Source organism: Entelurus aequoreus, linkage group LG06 (genome assembly GCF_033978785.1).
Source record: "Entelurus aequoreus isolate RoL-2023_Sb linkage group LG06, RoL_Eaeq_v1.1, whole genome shotgun sequence".
In the NCBI taxonomy this organism is placed as follows: Eukaryota; Metazoa; Chordata; class Actinopteri; order Syngnathiformes; family Syngnathidae; genus Entelurus; species Entelurus aequoreus.
This window is the reverse complement of record NC_084736.1, coordinates 82,865,120-82,887,463: the sequence shown is the minus strand read 5'-3', so window position 1 is coordinate 82,887,463 and position 22,344 is coordinate 82,865,120. Positions and strand designations below refer to the sequence as shown.

The window sequence follows — 22,344 nt, the reverse complement described above, 5'->3', positions numbered from 1 at the left end:
TTAACATTTTTGTTCTGGAAAATCTAGAAGAAATAATAATTTGTCTTTGTTAGAAATATAGCTTGGTCCAATTTGTTATATATTCTACAAAGTGTAGATTGGATTTTAACCTATTTAAAACATGTCATCAACATTCTAAAATTAATCTTAATCAGGAAAAATTACTATTGATGTTCTATAAATTATTTTTTTAATTTTTTCAAAAAGATTCGAATTAGCTAGTTTTTCTCTTCTTTTTTTCGGTTGAATTTTGAATTTTAAAGAGTCGAAATTGAAGATAAACTATGTTTCAAAATTTAATTGTCATTTTTTTCGTGTTTTCTCCTCTTTTAAACCGTTCAATTAAGGGTAAATATCATTAATTATTAATAACAACATAGAGTTAAAGGTAAATTGAGCAAATTGGCTATTTCTGGCAATTTATTTAAGTGTGTATCAAACTGGTAGCCCTTCGCATGAATCAGTACCCAAGAAGTAGCTCTTGCTTTCAAAAAGGTGGGTGACCCCTGGTGTATACATTTCAAACACGCCATCCACTCACACAATTGCAGTTTATAGCGGAAAACGGATGATTACCGTTTGAAGCACAGAGCAATCAGTCAAAATTGCAGAATTTGTGTACCAATTCACAAGCGCTTGCATCATTTTACCGCGACCAACAACATCATTTAATATACCAGAACCCATTTGCATGCAAATCAGACCAATTACCAATAAGTAGCTGACATGAGAGTATCGTTTCAGGTACAACCATAGCATGCTTCATTTACTTTAGCCTTGAAACATAAGCTTGTAAAAGAGTGACTGATACCTGTGCTCATCCAGCATGGATTGGGCATTTAGAACGGAGAATAAACTACAGCACATCATTTCCTCAGCAATATCCACTTTAGTATAATGGCAGGACCGAATACAAACGCACACTGATTTAATACCACAAATTAACAAGAAATGTGAATATGGCGGCTGCACGCGGTACAAATCAGTCATTAGGAGCAAAGTGTGGACAGACACCAGCAGGCTGGCACGGGAGAAGCCAGTAAAAGGCACTTAGCGGCTATGACATCCTCAAAGTCTTTTCTCAGTCAGCAGCTGTGAGAAGCGCATAAGGGCAGAAATAATCACAGATACAAGATCAGAGCACGCATGGGGATTCTTGCTTCACACGTTTGCTTCATAAATATGTCACAATGTAAGCACGGCTGTGACATCCCTGACACTAAATAGTAAGATAATCCTGCTTTATGGTAATCTTACAGTCAGATTTAATGAGGTGTATTATATTTGATCTATAATAGCTGCTTCCTTGTGGGATTTCGAAAGCCCTTTAATAGTTGTTGGTGATTAGAGTTCAAGCACCTGCTATGCACTAAGACAGGGGTTGGCAACATTTACCACTCAAAGAGCCATTTTGGCAAGTTTCACAAATTAAAGAAAGTAATGGGAGCCACAAAAAAAAAATTTTAATTTAAAATGAAAAACACCGCATACAAAGCTTAAATGCTTTGTGCTATGTTAACCAGGGGTCTCCGACACACGCACCAGCACACACTTTAATGTGGAAATTTGATGTTAGCGCAGCCCGCGAGTTTTGAATGAATGGCGCTTGATAGCGCCATACTTGCCAAACCTCTCATTTTTCCTGGGAGACTCCCGAATATCAGAGCGTGATGACACTGCATTTGGCGCCCTCTACAGTCCACCCTAACGGTGTACCTGCTCGACCACACGTAGAATGCAATTTCAGCTTGCTCTACGTAAGTGACAGCAAGGCGTACTAACTCAGCAGCCACACATCTTACACTGACGGTGCCAATACCCAGAATCCCCTGCAGCCCTAACTCTTCCGCTCAACCAACGCACGGAGAGGGGGTGGGGGGGTGGGGGGTTGATGTGTGGGGGGATTTGGTGGTAGCGGGGGTGTATAATGTACACCGGAAGAGTTAGGGCTGCATGGGATTCTGGGTAATGGTTGTGTTGTGTTTATGTTGTGTTACGGTGGGATGTTCTCCAGAAATGTGTTTTTCATTCTTTTTTGGTGTGGGTTCACAGTGTGGCGCATATTTGTAACGTAACAATGTTAAAGTTGTTTGATACGGCTACCGTCAGTGTAAGCTGTGTGGCTGATGAGTAAGTATGCTTTGCTGTCTCCTGTGTGTGCAAGTAATAACAACATGCAACATGTGGCTGGACTGGCACGCTGTATGTAAATGCTATAGAGGACAATTATTGCAGTGCAATTAGGGCATGCCCTTTATTTAGTAATTATAGTGTAAATAGGATTATTTTTTCCCTGGGAGTAATCTATGAGAGACACTGAGATCCATAAGTCTCCTGGGAAAATCGGGGGGGTCGGCATGTATGTAGCTGAGCCGCATCAGAGTGGTCAAGGAGCCGCATGCGGCTCCGGAGCCGCGGGTTGCCGACCCCTGCACTAAGGGGTCAGTCTACCCCAGGGCAGCTGTGGCTACGAAAGTAGCTTACCACCACCAGGTGTGAATGAATGATGGGTTTTTAACATGTAAAGCGACTTTGGGTACTTAGAAAAGCGCTATATAAATCCCAGGTATTATTATTATTATTATTATTAAGACCTATGACATGTTTTCGCTATTTAAATCCATTCCAAGTAACGTGGAAAGGCAATACAAAACTTGTTGACAGATGGTACGACTGACTATCATCATTACACTGCAAAAACTGAAATCTACACTACCGTTCAAAAGTTTGGGGTCACCCAAACAATTTTCCTTCATTTCTAAGAACAAGAATAGACTGTCGAGTTTCAGATGAAAGTTCTCTTTTTCTGGCCATTTTGAGCGTTTATTTGACCCCACAAATGTGATGCTCCAGAAACTCAATCTGCTCAAAGGAAGGTCAGTTTTGTAGCTTCTGTGTGAACATGATTGCACAAGGGTTTTCTAATCATCAATTAGCCTTCTGAGCCAATGAGCAAACACATTGTACCATTAGAACTAGGGATGTCCAATAATGGCTTTTTGCCGATATCCGATATTCCGATATTGTCCAACTCTTTAATTACAGATACCGATATCAACCGATACCGATATCAACCGATATATGCAGTCGTGGAATTAACACATCATTATGCCTAATTTGGACAACCAGGTATGGGGAAGATAAGGTACTTTTTAAAAAAAATTGGTAAAATAAGATAAATTAATTAAAAACATTTTCTTGAATAAAAAAGAAAGTACAACAATATAAAAACAGTTTCATAGAAACTAGTAATGAATGAAAATTAGTAAAATTAACTGTTAAAGGTTAGTACTATTAGTGGAGCAGCAGCACGCACAATCATGTGTGCTTACGGACTGTATCCCTTGCAGACTGTATTGATATATATTGATATATAATGTAGGAAGCAGAATATTAATAACAGAAAGAAACAACCCTTTTGTGTGAATGAGTGTAAATGGGGAGGGAGGTTTTTTGGGTTGGTGCACTAATTGTAAGTGTATCTTGTGTTTTTTATGTTGATTTAATAAAAAATAAAAAATAAAAAAAATAAAAAACGATACCGATAATAAAAAAAACGATACCGATAATTTCCGATATTACATTTTTACGCATATATCGGCCGATAATATCGGCAGGCCAATATTATCGGACATCTCTAATTAGAACACTGGAGTGATAGTTGCTGGAAATGGGCCTCTATACACCTATGTAGATATTGCACCAAAAAGCAGACATTTGCAGCTAGAATAGTCATTTACCACATTAACAATGTATAGAGTGTATTTCTTTCAAGTTAAGACTAGTTTAAAGTTATCTTCATTGAAAAGTACAGTGCTTTTCCTTCAAAAATAAGGACATTTACATGTGACCCCAAACTTTTGAACGGTAGTGTAAGTAAGATGAAATATGTCAAATAAGGGTGATATTTGATGATTTTCTGTCTAATAAGAAATTTCTTCTCACTAAGCAGATTTTATGTTAGAGTGTTTTACTTGTTTTAAGTGTTTTGCTCCTAAATGATCTCAGTAAGATATTACAGCTTGTTGCTGAGATTTGATGAGCTATATTGAGTAAAACATGCTTGAAACTAGAATATCAACTGTTGCAAAGCTGTGTCATCAACACTCACAAGTATAAAACTACTTTTTTAAAGTCATCATTTCTTATTTCAAGCATGAACAAAAATCATGACTTTGACACAATTGTGTCTCATAATTAAAAGAGATGACAGCCAAATGGACTTTGCTGTTTTATTTTCAATGAAACAATAGAAAATAGGTACTCATATAGTAGTATAGTTGGCACAGTACAGTAAACTGACAGTTAATATTTAAACATTTTGACATTTCAAACTATTTTGAACAGAAATAGTTCATGCACATTCAGATTAATTCCTCAAAATTACAATTAAAAAATGTTTGGCCGGGTGCCGGGCTGTATATATGCGCACTAATTGACTGAAAGAGCATGCACTTGATGCGATGATGTCATGTTATCCATGGAAAAATGCATTTTTAGACAATGTGATTTGCCTGAGCGGGCTAGTAGACCCCGAGAGTAACAAGCGCTTGCCTTGTTGCCTTTCCATTAAGAACAATAAATTACCGTAATTTCCGGACTATAAGCCGCTACTTTTTCCCCTCGTTCTGGTCCCTGCGGCTTATACAAGGGTGCGGCTTATTTACGGCCTGTTCTTCTCCGACACCGACGAAGAGGATTTGGGTGGTTTTAGTACGCAGGAGGAAGACGATGACACAATGATTAAAGACTGACTTTTCATATACCGGTAGGCTGGTTATTTTGATAACGTACAGGCGAGCACTTTGTATTACTTTGCACCGTTGTATTATTTGTACTCTGCACGAATGCTGTTCGCCATGTCAAAGATGTGAAAGTTTGATTGAATGATTGAAAGATTTATTGTTAATAAATGGGACGCTTTGCGTTCCCAAACAGTCATCTCTGTCCCGACAATCCCCTCCGTGGTAGCAGGAACCCATATATACTACGCTAATTACACATCAAAACCCTGCGGCTTATAGTCGGGTGCGGCTTATATATGGAGCAATCTGTATTTTCCCCTAAATTTAGCTGGTGCGGCTTATAGTCAGGTGCGGCTTATAGTCCGGAAATTACGGTAGTTTTTAGTATAAGTTTGCTGGTTTCAAGAAATGTAATGCCGAGCGCACATCATTATGTCAAGATAATGGCACTAGCATTTACTTCATTTAAGAATATTTTTCAACATATTGAGCAAAAAGGTCTCTTTATTTTTTTCTACCAATAAAAGTGCACTTGTTATTAGTGAGAATATACCGTAATTTCCGGACTATAAGCCGCACCTGCCTATAAGCCGCACCAGCTAAATTTAGGGGAAAATACAGATTGCTCCATATATAAGCCGCACCCGACTATAAGCCGCAGGGTTTTGATGTGTAATTACAGTAGTATATAGGGGTTCCTGCTACCACGGAGGGGATTGTCGGGACAGAGATGACTGTTTGGGAACGCAAAGCGTCCCATTTATTAACAATAAATCTTTCAATCATTCAATCAAACTTTCACATCTTTGACATGGCAAACAGCATTCGTGCAGAGTACAAATAATACAACGGTATTACCGGTAGTCAGTCTTTAATCATTGTGTCATCGTCTTCCTCCTGCGTACTAAAACCACCGAAATCCTCTTCGTCGGTGTCGGAGAAGAACAGGTCCAAAATGGCGTCGTCAGCCAAGTCAAGGGTACGTGCAGCAGCTCTATTTCCTTCTTTGACAGCCAGATCGATTGCCTTTAACTTAAAAGCAGCGTCATATGCACTTCTCCGTTTGTTTTCCAAATTGAGGGTGTTTGCATGAACACTTCCTTCGCGCAAACTGTCGCTGACGCTCTCCTACTCTTTGTTTTGCTCTCGGTAATGCGCGCCCCTGGTTACCGTAAGCCGTAAAAAAAAGCCGCAGGGACCAAAACGAGGGGAAAAAGTAGCGGCTTATAGTCCGGAAATTACGGTACTTATTTTAAGGTATTTTTGGGTTCATTGAGGTTAGCTAGTTTGACTTGTTTTGGAAAGTCTCGACAAGCCGAATTTTCTTGTTCTATTGGCAGATAATTTTGCTTAGTTCAAATAAAATACCCCTCATTTTTGTATTTTTTTTCTTGTTTTTGAACAATGACTTTTTGCAGTGTAGGCAATTCCACTGTTCAGCTTTTTCATGGCAATGCACTGCTAGCTGATAGTCCATACAGTCTTTGTGCTGTAAAGCTGCATTTACTGTAACCATGTACAACTAAGCACGAGGAGGTGTAGGAAGAAAAGAGTCATGACTGATTAATTCCTTCACTGAGCCTACATGGGTGGCAGTTGCTGAAATTAGGTGCCTCGCACTATCATCCTTGGTTTGCAAATTAGGTCATCATCTTGAAATATAGACCTGTGGGGACGAGTTAACTGTGTTTATTAAAGCTCCAGATTTATATTTCAGCTCCAATAAAGCAAACGTTCCCCCATTACACCAATGGAAATGAAAACAGTCTGCCTTGACAGTCAATGTCCCGATGGGAGAACTGTTTTGTCATTCAACATATATTAAGATTCAAAAAAATGTCATTCGACAGCACTTTTTTCAGCAACAGAAACATTTTGAAGTACACATTGCATCAGACTGTAACAGAAGACCGCTACAAAAGGAGGTGCATCAACAAGCAAAATGCCAGCCGTGCACTTCCAGCTCCAGTGGAACCTGAACACAAAACAATCCAAGCCATTTGAGACACAGCAAACACCTGTTTGTGTTTTCTTAATGGCCCTTCTGCTGACGGTAGGCAACAACTTGAACTCGTAATATTCAATGCAAACGACGCTCTAATTCACACCGAACTATGTGGAATTATTAAGATGGGGCCTTTAGATCAGAGCCATCTGGAACCCATGGGAACACCAATTACACTTACACTCATTGAATGCATTCTAAAGGACCTCACATTGCTGACAAATGTGATATTGCTTGATCATCAAGCACTTTACTGATTAAAATGTTGTGTTTGTCAAATTGAGTCTGTCAAAAATGATTTAGATCAGGGGTGTCCAAAACTCTAAAGTAAACACATGGCAAACATATAGGACAATGGCACAATATAAAGAGAACAAACATGACATTGACACAATTATCACATAGCTTTGACTTGAAATACAACGGTACCTCAGTTTTCGAATTCCACAGTTTTCATACGATTTAAAATTTTCACCAAAAGTTTGCAGTCTCAGTTATCGTATCATCATGTTCGTCTTCAAAGCGCTCAATGGTCTCGCCCCAGCTTATATTAAAGATCTCCTGGACCAACCCACCAGCTCCAGGCTGGGTCGTTGCCTTAGATCAGACAACCAGATGACCCTGAAGGTCCCACGGTCAAACCGAGTGACAGGGGAGACCGTGCTTTCTCAGTGATGGCACCTAGGTTGTGGAATAAGCTCCCCCTGAGTATTAAGTCCGCCACCACTCTGGACTCTTTTAGACCACGACTTAAAACTCACCTTTTTACCTCAGATGACTTTTAATTTATGTTTTCATTGTGAGTCTTAAATGTTTAGTTTAGATTCCTTTGTGTGTCTCAGTCTCTGTTTCTGTTTTTTTTTTTGTTTCTCCACTCGGGCTGACGTAACAGTTGGTTGGGGGGCGCATAATAAATGAAAATAACATAACAATAACATAACATAACAATAAACTAGTTGATCTGCCTGCTCACTATAAAAGTAGGTGACAGTGTAATCACCAGGAAAGATGAGGTCACCTACCTAGGTTACATTCTAGAGGCTAACCTTTCCTGTGATAAAATGGCAACCAAGGTAATCAAAAAGGTTAACCAACGAACGAGATTTCTCTACAGAATCTCCTCTCTGGTCAACAAAAGCACCATGAGGATTCTGGCGGGAACTCTTGTTCAACCCTTTTTCGATAACGCATGCTCCTCCTGGTACCCTAGCACCTCCAAAACCCTCAAATCTAAACTCCAAACATCCCAGAACAAGCTAGTCAGGTTACTTCTAGACCTCCACCCCAGATCCCACCTCACTCCTACCCACTTCTCCAAAGTGGGCTGGCTCAAGGTGGAGGACAGAGTTAAACAACTTGCACTGAGCCTAGTCTATAAAATCCACTACACCTCCCTGATACTGAAGTACATGTCAAACTACTTCCTTAACGTAAATGACCACCATAACCACAACACCAGGGGGAGCTCCACTAACCATGTTACACCCAGATTCCGAACTAACAAAGGTCTTAACTCATTCTCTTTCTATGCCACATCAATGTGGAATGCGCTCCCAACAGGTATTAAAGAAAGGGCATCTCTATCCTCCTTCAAAACCGCAATAAAAGTTCACCTCCAGGCAGCTACAACCCTAAACTAACACCCTCCCCGGATTGCTAATAATCAAATGTAAACAATCAAATGCAGATACTTTTTCTTATGCCTTCTGATCTCTCTCTCTCTCTCTCTCTCTCTCTGTCTCTCTGTCTCTCTCTCTCTCTGTCCACTACTTGCTGTCCATATCCTATGGATATCTACTTTGTTTTAGCAATGAAGAATATTTCAGTTATTTTTATCCTTCTTTGTGGGGACATTGTTGATTGTCATGTCGTGTTCGGATGTACATTGTGGACGCCGTCTTTGCTCCACAGTAAGTCTTTGCTGTCGTCCAGCATTCTGTTTTTGTTTACTTTGTAGCCAGTCCAGTGTTAGTTTGGTTCTGCATAGCCTTCCCTAAGCTTCAATGCATTTTCTTAGGGCCACTCACTTTTTGTTTACTTTTGGTTTAAGCATTAGACACCTTTTTACCTGCACACTGCCTCCCGCTGTTTCCGACATCTACAAAGCAATTAGTTACCTGTTGCCACCTACTGACATGGAAGAGTATTACACGGTTACTCTGCCGAGCTCTAGACAGCACCGACGCTCAACAACAACACATCATTTGTAGACTATAATTACTGGTTTGCAAAAGATATTTTTAACCCAATTAGGTGAAATTAGATAATCTCCCACGGCACACCAGACTGTGGTGTGGTCGAGTGCATGTGTGTGATTGCATGAGTTGATATCGGTGTATTTTTGGATATGGTGCCAGTACTTTGATCAGGAAGTTGAGAAACACTCAAATCTATCACTATTAGTGGTACTTTAACTTTAATCTACACTATATCTGGAGTAGAGGTGCAACAATTAATTAGATTAATTTAATTAGGAAAATGCTTGGATTTGTATTCTGTTGCTTCAATTAATCGTTTAATGAGTAAAACTAATACACATTTATAAATTCCACACCGCATTGAGTGCCTGAAACTTTAAATACACAGACATTTCCAAAAGGACTGCAGCAATAGAGCGTACATGAGAGCGGTGCCGTGTGGGTGCTGCGATATGTGTATGGGTGAACAGCAGAGATTAAAAAATTTATATTTTTAATTAAAATTTTAATAAAATTTAATAAAATTGCAATATATTTTTAATAAAACTTTAACCACGTGGCTGAATTCAACTAATTAAAGTTGATCTTTGTGTCACCCAATGTTTGTTGTGCTGTATTTTTTTGTAATCATTCTGCCCTTGCTCACACTGCAGATCAATTTCCATTTATTTTTTTTGCCCAAAAGTGGCCTTGTATTGGGGCGGACATCATAATGTCCCACGAACTGCGAGAGTCAAAATGCTTGCCCTCGATCTTCTTAATCTTCAACACGCTATAATTCTGTTAAGAAAATATTGACCTTGACTGCACAGAAGTCCTCGAAATTGCAAAAAAAATGCGCCAGGACTGGAACCTATTAAAATTAGAGCCATGTTTACTTCCGTGTAGTGTCATGACGTCATGTTTGCATGTAGGTCAGATTGCGTTCACATTAGATCAGTGGTTCTTAACCTTGTTGGAGGTACTGAACCCCACCAGTTTCATATGCGCTTTCACCGAACCCTTCTTTAGTGAAAAATAAAATGTTTTTTTCTTAATTTAATCTTAATTTATAAATATTAATCATGAAATGATGTTATTATATTAAATAAATACTAATAAAGATATATTTTACAAACAGAACATTACAGGAATGTACACATGATCCCATGTTTACATCTCATTGTGCAAAATGTGAATGTTTTAGTGGGAACTAAATGCGATATCGGAAAGGGGTACAAATTATTTCCAAAGCAGGACCCCCACCCAGACATACAATACTAGTACACAGCTCATGAAAAACAATATGTTGTGTTACTGCAGTGGTTCTTAACCTGGGTTCATCGAACCCTAGGGGTTCGGTGAGTCGGGCTCAGGGTTTCGGTGGAGGTCAAGACACACCCGACTCATCGTGTAAATAAAAACTTCTCCCTATCGGCGCATTACGGATACGGCAACAGCAGAAGTCAGACTGATTTGCAGGTGTGTAATTTGTTGTGAGTTTATGCACTGTGTTGGTTTTGTTCTTTGAACAAGGTGATGTTCATGCACGGTTCATTTTGTGCACCAGTAAAAAAACATGGTAACACTTTAGTATGGGAATTATATTCACCATTAATTAGTTGCTTATTAACATGCAAATTAGTAACATATTGGCTCTTAACTAGTCATTATTAAGTACTTATTAATGCCTTATTCAGCATAGCCTTATTATAACCCTAACCCTCTAACCCTGGCTCTAACCCTAACCCTAACCAAATAACTCTAAATTAAGTCTTTGTTACTTAGAATATATTCCCCATAATAAAGTGTTACCAAAAACATATAACTTTGTCTTGAATTAGAAAAAAAACCATTTAATTTTTCACTAAAGAAGGGTTCGGTGAATGCGCATATGAAACTGGTGGGGTTCGGTACCTCCAACAAGGTTAAGAACCACTGGGTTACTGTCATTGTAAGTGGGCCAAAACACTTATTTTAGAAAATAGTCCCAGGGAAATGACTGCTGTCATTTGATTATAATAATAAAACATCCATCCATCCATCCATTTTCTACCGCTTGTCCCTTTTGGCGTCATTAACTTGGTATTTAGTCAGGTTTGGGACAGGTGTGCTGCTGGTGTGGCCACAGTGTGCACATCTAAGTTAAAGTACCAATGATTGTCACACACTATGTGTGGTGAAATGTGACCTCTGCATTTGACCCATCACCCTTGTTCACCCCCTGGGAGGTGAGGGGAGCAGTGGGCAGTGGTGCCGCGCCCGGGAATCATTTTTGGTGATTTAACCCCCAATTCCAACCCTTGATGCTGAGTGCCAAGCAGGGAGGTAATGGCTCACATTTTTATAGTCTTTGGTATGACTCGGCCGGGGTTTGAACTCACAACCTACCCATCTCAGGGCGGACACTCTAACCACTAGGCCACTGAGTTAGAGGGAACATTCTTTGGGGGTATCCATAATCCTACTTGCCAACCCTCCCGTTTTTAGCGGGAGAATCCCGGTATTCAGCGCCTCTCCCGACAACCTCCCGGCAGAGATTTTCTCCCGACAAACTCCCGGTATTCAGCCGGAGCTGGAGGCCACGCCCCCTCCAGCTCGATGCGGACCTGAGACTGAGTGGGGACGGCCTGTTCTCACGTCCGCTTTCCCACAATATAAACAGCTTGCCTAACGAATTCAAACGAATGGAAACAAGAATTGCAGTTCATCCAGGACAGTGCGAAGGGGAAGGTGTATGTTGCCTGTAAATATGTAGAACAGACTTCTCCATTGAACACGGTGGCCGAAATGATATACTCATCATGAACGGAGAAGTTAAACAGGACAATACTGCCATCTAATGGATAGCCACCGGAACACTGAAATTCAAGTATTTATTTTATGTAAATAAAATAAATAAAAATATATATATATATATATATATATATATATATATATATATATATATATATATATATATATATATATATATATATATATATATATATATATATATATATATATATATATATATATATATATATATATATATATATATATATATATATATGTATGTGTGGGGAAAAAATCACAAGACTATTTCATCTCTACAGGCCTGTTTCATGAGGGGTTTTCCTCAATCCTCAGGAGATTTCAATGGAAGCATTCACATACCATGGTTTATATAGGGTATGGTAGGTAGGTATGGTATGTGAATGCTTCCATTAAAATCTCCTGAGGATTGAGGAAACCCCCTCATGAAACAGGCCTGTAAAGATGAAATAGTCTTGTGATTTTTTTTCCCACACATACATATTACGCTCTACCACGGTATCGAGCACTATTTTCTGGATAATCTAATTAAGACATATATATATATATATATATATATATATATATATATATATATATATATATATATACATATATATATATATATATATATATATATATATATATATATATATATATATATATAGCTAGAATTCGCTGAAAGTCAAGTATTTCATACATATATATATATATATATATATATATATATATATATATATATATATATATATATATATATATATATATATATATATATATATATATATATATATATATATATATATCTATATATATATATTTATATATATATATATATATATGAAATATATATGAAATATTCGAGTTGGTGAATTCTAGCTGTAAATAACCACGCCCCCCCTGGAGAGGATCGCAGATGTGGGTAAACCCCCCCCGACCAAGCCCCCCACCCCCACCCCCTACCCCCCACCTCCCGATATTGGAGGTCTCAAGGTTGGCAAGTATGTCCATAATACACCGATAGGGAGAAGTTTATATTTACACGATGAGTCGGGTGTGTCCTGACCTCCGCGGCGGAGGCTCCGCCGAACCCCTGAGGCCGACTCACCGGGTTCGGTGGAACCCAGGTTAAGAACCACTGCAGTAGACATTGCATTTTTTTGTCATGTGAACCCCTACAGAAAGAGATAGGATTTGACATAAAAATCCTGCACAAATATGTTGCAGCGTCGTTAACTTCCAGGCTTGCCCGCCTCCTATATGTTGTTACGAGACGATAATGCGTGTTTTGGTATGTCTAGGGAATGTCATCTCCTTTTTTGATTATGTCCTGATGTCTCCTAAATTGTCTTCGCCTTGAAAAGAATAACCTCATTGACGGCACTCCCGCGTTTCCCACTACAACCTTGGACTCGCCCCCACCCTTGCGGGGACTTGTTGACCATGGACTCGTTGCTATAAAGAGGGTGAAGAATCCTTCATCGTGGCTCACTTCTGGCACAGACTTGCTTACGTACACAATCGACACACTACCATCGTACCCCCAAAAGGTGCAATGGTGTACTTTTTGTGAGTCCACATCAACATACGTCTTTCTTTTGCTTACCTCCAGACTGCTAAAACTTAGAATTGACGGATAAATCTGACGTTGATGTAGACTCTAGAGATTTAAGTGTTAAATACCCCAAACATTTACTGTGGCACCCCACCTTTATGACTTGATGGGGTCCCTGGGACCCCATTTTAAAAATTCCTAGCGCCAATACTGTCTCCCATTGTTAGTTCGAACCAAACTTACAACTAAAGTTTCCAGAACATTAGCAATAATGCTGCAGGTTAGAACCATCTGTATTATTGTATTTCACAATCAATATTTGGACATTAGTCATTCATTTATGATTTATGAATCGTCTACGTTCAAATGTATTATTTTTCCCCACCTCTGTGTATTAGAGCAGTGGTTCTCAACCTTTTTTCAGTGATGTACCCCCTGTGAAAATTGTTTTAATTCAAGTACCCGCTAATCAGAGCAAAGCATTTTAGGTTGAAAAAAAGAGATAAAGAAGTAAAATACAGCACTATGTCATCAGTTGTTGATTTATTAAATTGTATAACAGTGTAAAAATATTGCTCATTTGTAGTGGTCTTTTTTTAACCATTTGGAAAAAAATATATAAAAATAACTAAAAACTTGTTGAAAAATAAACAAGTGATTCAATTATAAATAAAGATTTCTACACATAGAAGTAATCATCAACTTAAAGTGCCCTCTTTGGGGATTGTAATAGAGATCCATCTGGATTCATGAACTTAATTCTAAACATTTCTTCACAAAAAAATAAATCTTAACATCAATATTTATGAAACATGTCCACAAAAAATCTAGCTGTCAACACTGAATATTGCATTGTTGCATTGTAATCAATGGAATAGCCTACTTGATTTGATGTTCAGTATATGAACTTACATTCATATTTTGTTGAAGTATTATTCAATAAATATATTTATGAAGGATTTTTAATTGTTGCTATGTTTAGAATATTTTTAAAAAATCTCACCTACCCCTTGGCATACCTTGAAGTACCCCCAGGGGTACGCGTACCCCCATTTGAGAACCACTGTATTAGAGTGTTATACCTAATGTAGTAGCAACAACTGTTGTTTGAATGTGAACATAAAGTGACTAAACCTAGCTATTAGTACCATACTTTCCAGACTATAAACTGCTACTTTTTTTCCAACGCTCTGAGCCCCGCGGCTTAAAAAAAGGTGCGGCTAATTTATGGATTGCGTGCCTTTTTAAGTGTTAATGTGCGAGGAGTGTACAAAAGGAGTCTCCTTGGAGAAGTGGCTGACAAGAAACAACAAAAAAACTCGGGGGTACCACTGTATATTTTGTCTTGGCATTTTGTATTTGTATATTTGTATTTCAAAAACCAAAAGAACTATCCTTAAAAGGGAAAAGTTTGGACACCCCAGATCTGGATAAATGGACAGAAGCTCCGAGGGTATACCACCCCACCAGCAAGTGATGCCAGTGTACCCCCAAAAGGGGTACCGCATTTTTCGGAGTATAAATCGCTCCGGAGTATAAGTCGCACCGGCCGAAAATGCATAATAAAGAAGGAACAAAACATATATAAGTCGCACTGGAGTATAAGTCGCATTTTTTGGGGGAAATGTATTTGATAAAAGCCAACACCAAGAATAGACATTTGAAAGGCAATTTAAAATAAAAAAAGAATAGTGAACAACAGGCTGAATAAGTGTACGTTATATGAGGCATAAATAACCAACTGGTATGTTAACGTAACATATTATGGTAAGAGTCATTCAAATAACTATAACATATAGAACATGCTATACGTTTACCAAACAATCTGTCACTCCTAATCGCTAAATCCCATGAAATCTTATACGTCTAGTCTCTTACGTGAATGAGATCAATAGGATTTGATATTTTACGCTAATGTGTTAATAATTTCACACATAAGTCGCTCCTGAGTATAAGTCGCACCCCCGGCCAAACTATGAAAAAAACTGTGACTTATAGTCCGAAAAATACGGTATTTGTATTTCAAAAACCAAAAAGAAATATCCTTAAAAAGGGAAAAGTTTGGACACCCCAGATCTATAAATGGACAGAAGCTCCGAGGGTATACCAGCCCACCAGCAAGTGATGCCAGTGTACCCCCAAAAGAGGTACTTTTTGAGGGTACACATCAACCATGTGATGATGTGTTTCTTTGCTTACCTCCAGACTGTCCAGACTGATAAAACTGGTAATAGCAAATCCATCAATGATGTCCTCAAATTGGCCATATTGTGATAAAAGTCAGAATTTTATATGAAAAATGTCACCATTTTGCACGTTCAAATTGATTATTTTTCCCCACCTCTGTGTATTAGAGTGTTATATCTAATGTAGTAGCAACAACTGTTGTTTGAATGTGAACATAAAGTGACTAAACCTGGCTATTAGCACCATACTTTCCAGATTATAAACCACTACTTTTTTCCAACGCTCTGAGCCCCGCGGCTTAAAAGAGGATGCGGCTAATTCATGGGTTTTTCTTCTCCATCCTCATCCTTTGCAGGTCAACAAACGGGGCAAATACATGCCTTTTTACCGTATTTTTCGGACTATAAGTCGCATTTTTTTTCATAGTTTGGCCGGGGGTGCGACTTATACTCATGAGCGACTTATGTGTGAAATGATTAACACATTAGCGTAAAATATCAAATAATATTATTTATCTCATTCACGTAAGAGACTAGACGTGTAAGATTTGATGGGATTTAGCGATTAGGAGTGACAGATTGTTTGGTAAACGTATAGCATGTTCTATATGTTATAGTTATTTGAATGACTCTTACCATAATATGTTACGTTAACATACCAGTTGGTTATTTATGCCTCATATAACGTACACTTATTCAGCCTGTTGTTCACTATTCTTTAGACATTCTAAATTGCCTTTCAAATGTCTATTCTTGGTGTTGGCTTTCATCAAATACATTACCCCAGTGCCCCCCGCTACCCCGAAGGGAATAAGCGGTAGAAAATGGATGGATGGACTTATACTCCAGTGCGACTTATATATATATATTTTTTTCCTTCTTTATTATGCATTTTCGGCCGGTGCGACTTATACTCCGGAGCGACTTATACTCCGAAAAATACGGTAAGTGTTAATATGCGAGGAGTGTTCAAAAGGAGTCACTTGGAGAAGTGGCTGACAAGCAACAACAACAAAAACTCGGGGGTACCACTGTATATTTTGTCTTGGCATTTTGTATTTGTATATTTGTATTTCAAAAACCAAAAAAACTATCCTTAAAAGGGAAAAGTTTGGACACCCCAGATCTGGATAAATGGACAGAAGCTCCGAGGGTATACCACCCCACCAGCAAGTGATGCCAGTGTACCCCCAAAAGGGGTACCGCATTTTTCGGAGTATAAATCGCTCCGGAGTATAAGTCGCACCGGCCGAAAATGCATAATAAAGAAGGAAAAAAAACATATATAAGTCGCACTGGAGTATAAGTCGCATTTTTTGGGGGAAATGTATTTGATAAAAGCCAACACCAAGAATAGACATTTGAAAGGCAATTTAAAATGTCTAAAGAATAGTGAACAACAGGCTGAATAAGTGTACGTTATATGAGGCATAAATAACCAACTGGTATGTTAACGTAACATATTATGGTAAGAGTCATTCAAATAACTATAACATATAGAACATGCTATACGTTTACCAAACAATCTGTCACTCCTAATCGCTAAATCCCATGAAATCTTATACGTCTAGTCTCTTACGTGAATGAGATCAATAGGATTTGATATTTTACGCTAATGTGTTAATCATTTCACACATAAGTCGCTCCTGAGTATAAGTCGCACCCCCGGGCCAAACTATGAAAAAAACTGCGACTTATAGTCCGAAAAATACGGTACGTCTAGCCTCTTACGTGAATGAGCTAAATAATATTATTTGATATTTTACGGTAATGTGTTAATCATTTCACACATAAGTCGCTCCTGAGTATAAGTCGCACCCCCGGCCAAACTATGAAAAAAACTGCGACTTATAGTCCGAAAAATACGGTATTTGTATTTCAAAAACCAAAAAGAAATATCCTTAAAAAGGGAAAAGTTTGGACACCCCAGATCTGGATAAATGGACAGAAGCTCCGAGGGTATACCAGCCCACCAGCAAGTGATGCCAGTGTACCCCCAGAAGAGGTACTTTTTGAGGGTACACATCAACCATGTGATGATGCGTTTCTTTTGCTTACCTCCAGACTGTCCAGACTGATAAAACTGGTAATAGCAAATCCATCAATGATGTCCTCAAATTGGCCATATTGTGATAAAAGTCAGAATTTTATATGAAAAATGTCACCATTTTGCACGTTCAAATTGATTATTTTTCCCCACCTCTGTGTATTAGAGTGTTATATCTAATGTAGTAGCAACAACTGTTGTTTGAATGTGAACATAAAGTGACTAAACCTGGCTATTAGCACCATACTTTCCAGATTATAAACCACTACTTTTTTCCAACGCTCTGAGCCCCGCGGCTTAAAAGAGGATGCGGCTAATTCATGGGCTTTTCTTCTCCATCCTCAACCTTTGCAGGTCAACAAACGGGGCAAATACATGCCTTTTTACCGTATTTTTCGGACTATAAGTTGCATTTTTTTTCATAGTTTAGCCGGGGGTGCGACTTATTCTCAGGAGCGACTTATGTGTGAAATTATTAACACATTAGTGTAAAATATCAAATAATATTATTGATCTCATTCACCTAAGAGACTAGACGTGTAAGATTTGATGGGATTTAGCGATTAGGAGTGACAGATTGTTTGGTAAACAACAGGCTGAATAAGTGTACGTTATATGAGGCATAAATAACCAACTGGTATGTTAACGTAACATATTATGGTAAGAGTCATTCAAATAACTATAACATATAGAACATGCTATACGTTTACCAAACAATCTGACACTCCTAATCGCTAAATCCCATGAAATCTTATACGTCTAGTCTCTTACGTCAATGACATCAATAATATTATTTGATATTTGACGCTAATGTGTTAATAATTTCACACATAAGTCGCTCCTCAGTATAAGTCGCACCCCCGGCCAAACTATGAAAAAAACTGCGACTTATAGTCCGAAAAATACGGTACGTCTAGTCTCTTACGTGAATGAGCTAAATAATATTATTTGATATTTTACGGTAATGTGTTAATAATTTCACACATAAGTCGCTCCTGAGTATAAGTCACACCCCCGGCCAAACTATGAAAAAAACTGCGATTTATAGTCGGAAAAATACGGTAAGTCTAGTCCAGTGCTTCTTAACCTTGTTGGAGGTACCGAACCCCACCAGTTTCATATGCGCATTCACCGAACCCTTCTTTAATGAAAAATAAAATGTTTTTTTTAATGTTGCACAAAATGAACCGTGCATGAACATCACCTTGTTCAAAGAACAAAACCAACACAGTGCATGAACTCACAACAAATGACACACATTACCATGAATTGATTAACGTGGACCCCGACTTAAACACGTTGAAAAACTTATTGGGGTGTTACCATTTAGTGGTCAGTTGTACGGAATATGTACTGTACTGTGTAAACTGTACTGTTTCATATAATGTATTCTCTTCATTTGTAAACTGCTAGTAAAAGTTTCAATCGATCAATCAAAAAACCTGCAAATCAGATGGAAAATTAGAGGGAACATTGTTTGGGGGTATCAATAATACGCCGATAGGGAGAAGTTTTTATTTACACGATAAGTCAAATGTGTCTTTACCTCCATGGGGGAGGTCCACCGAACCCCTGAGGCCGAACCCCTAGGGTTCCATCGAACCCAGGTTAAGAACCACTGGTCTAGTCTCCTACGTGAATGAGCTAAATAATATTATTTGATATTTTACGCTAATGTGTTAATAATTTCACACATAAGTCGCTCCTGAGTATAAGTCGCACCCCAGGGCAAACTATGAAAAAAACTGCGACTTATAGTCCGAAAAATACGGTATTTGTATTTTTTTCTTTCTTTCTTTAGTTTATTTCGAACATGAACACACTTACACTACCGTTCAAAAGTTTGGGGTCACATGTAAATGTCCTTATTTTTGAAGGAAAAGCACTGTACTTTTCAATGAAGATAACTTTAAACTAGTCTTAACTTGAAAGAAATACACTCTATACATTGCTAATGTGCTAAATGACTATTCTAGCTGCAAATGTCTGGTTTTCGGTGCAATATCTACATAGGTGTATAGAGGCCCATTTCCAGCAACTATCACTCCAGTGTTCTAATGGTACAATGTGTTTGCTCATTGGCTCAGAAGGCTAATTGATGATTAGAAAACCCTTGTGCAATCATGTTCACACATGTTAAAACAGTTGAGCTCGTTACAGAAGCTACAAAACTGACCGTCCTTTGAGCAGATTGAGTTTCTGGAGCATCACATTTGTGGGGTCAATTTAACGCTCAAAATGGCCAGAAAAAGAGAACTTTCATCTGAAACTTGACAGTCTATTGTTGTTCTTAGAAATGAAGGCTAGTCCACACAATTGTTTGGGTGACCCCAAACTTTTGAACGGTAGTGTACATCTTAATACATCACACAATTTCATATAATTTCATTTTGCATCATGCTCGAAAAGGAGTAGAAAGAAGCAAAGCTTATTTAATCCTACCCATTTCCCACTTCAAAGCATTTAAAATGATATAGAATCATTTTCTGACCTTTTTATATAATAAAATAACATCTATGAATTAGTATATACAACAGTTTTATAATATGTAATTAATTAATTCAGTCATTATTAACATACAGAGATGAAGAATATCTTATTTTCAGTAAGGTTAGAAGGATTGCTCATAATTCTTCTTCTTTGTACTTTGTAAGCACTATTATTTTTGAACAACCTCTTAAACTGGATCATATCAGTACCATTTTTAACTTCTTTACTTAATCATTATATCAAAAACCAAAAAAAATATCCTTAAAAGGGAAAAGTTTGGACACCCCAGATGTATAAATGGACAGAAGCTCCGCCACCAGCCCACCAGCAAGTGATGCCAGTGTACCCCCAGAAGAGGTACTTTTTGAGGGTACACATCAACCATGTGATGATGCGTTTCTTTTGCTTACCTCCAGACTGTCCAGACTGATAAAACTGGTAATAGCAAATCCATCAATGATGTCCTCCTCCTGGGCGCCGGACTCCCGTCTCTTCCGCCTCGGGGCGCGCGGGGCTCTGGCCGCCGCCGCCGCGGGGCGCGGCGTCTTTTTAGCGGCGTGTCCCTCCAACGAGTCCGGCTCTCCACTCCCGGTTGTCTCCCGCAACCTCCGCACTCTTTCCCGCTTGGGCCGACATCTCCGACCCTGCTTCAGTTTCCCATCCATGTTGGGAGGGAGGGAGGGAGGGAGGGAGGAGGGTGTCAAACTCCGCACTGTGGAAACACAAACAATCCGACTACAAATGTCTTAAACACTCAATGACCTTGAGTAGAAATCTCCATTACGACACGCGAGTATATCCACAGTCAGGCGGGGAAGGGGACGTCAAAAAAAAAAAAAAAAAAAAAACACGACGCAGGTGCAAAATGGCAGAAACAGTTCAAATCTCCGCAAAATAGACGAGCTTTGTAACTTTTGTTGCGGTACCGACAACAGCGACGCCGAGCCAGCGTATGGAAATCACGCCGCGGAACGTTGTTGTTGTTCCCCCGCCTCCGCGATCCATGATCCGGTGATCCAAAAAAAAAACAATAAATAAAAAGACAGCTCGGTGGAATAATCCCGCTTGTGTTGACTTTTAAATCCGACTCATCTCCGCGCGTCAGGACGCCAACGACCCCCCCGAGTACTTGTGCGCAGTATTCCCTCCACGGATGTCTGGCGTGGAAATCCAAACTCCGTTCCGGGCTGGGGGAATGTTAGCTTTCTTTCTCGCCGCAAATCCACTCCGGTCCGTCGCTTGGTTGCTCAGTGGCTGGCCGCGCTCTCCGTGGGCATAATGAGGCTTTGATAAGAAAGTCCTTAAAGCGACAGCGGTGATTACAATCTTCGCTCCGTAGCAGCATCACCTTCCAAGACGCGGGCGAGCTTCCACGCGAAACGTGACTGACGTATTTCCGCCACCTCTGGCCTACAATTCACCAAAGGAAGGAAGCTGGTGTTTAAAAAAAAATAAAAAAAAAAAGGAGAAAAAAAATAACATTTTCTTTGCCTGTCAGCCTGAATTCTCACACATGGCACTATTTTAATCTCTCTATGTCAGCTACATCATGTATTACCCCTGTGCCCCCCCCCCCCCCCCCCCACACACACACACACTTGTATTTGTTACCTTCTTGAGACCTCTGAAATATGCCTACCTCTTTAATATATATATACTATGCAAATATAAAACAAGCTTGTTGTGAAAGATGAGTTGGTCACAATTTCACAAGAAAAACCTAAAAAACCAAAAAAAATCCTGACTTTGGAGCAATGTTCACGGACTCCAGTATTTGGCTCTCTATTAGATGCCATGGTTTTCCGTATTGGGACCATGATTTTGGTCCTAACTTGTTCACAAGAACACACACACACACACGTTATTGTATTTGTTACCTTCTTGAGACCTCTGAAAAATGCCTACCTCTATAGGATCACCCTTTCTAGATATATAAAGATGTGTATTTACAACATTAATAATATATACATACTATGCAAATATAAAACAATCTTGTTGTGAAAGATGAGTTGGTCACAATTTCACAAGAAAAACCTAAAAAACAAAAAACAAATCCTGACTTTGGAGCAATGTTCACGGACTCCAGTATTTGGCTCTCTATTAGATGCCATGGTTTTCCGTATTGGGACCATGATTTTGGTCCTAACTTGTTCACAAGAACACACACACACACACGTTATTGTATTTGTTACCTTCTTGAGACCTCTGAAAAATGCCTACCTCTATAGCACATATGTCAGAGTCAAGGCCCGCGGGCCATATCCGGCCCGCGAGAAGGTTTTTTACGGCCCTTGGGATGATCTTGATTTATTATTAGAACCGGCCCGCAGACCGCAGATCTTTTTT

At 38.9% G+C, this 22,344-nt stretch overlaps 1 protein-coding gene across 1 annotated transcript in view; it reads right to left on the bottom strand.

Annotated features, from left to right (window-relative positions):
* LOC133652762 (fibrosin-1-like protein) overlaps positions 1 to 21,564 on the bottom strand; it is a 498,516-nt gene extending 476,952 nt beyond the window's left edge. The window contains exon 1 of the mRNA XM_062051814.1: positions 20,409 to 21,564. Within this exon, the coding sequence (XP_061907798.1) occupies positions 20,409 to 20,663 (255 nt within the window). The 5' untranslated portion in view covers positions 20,664 to 21,564. The remainder of the gene's footprint in view (positions 1 to 20,408) is intronic.
* Positions 21,565 to 22,344: the final 780 nt, after the last annotated feature.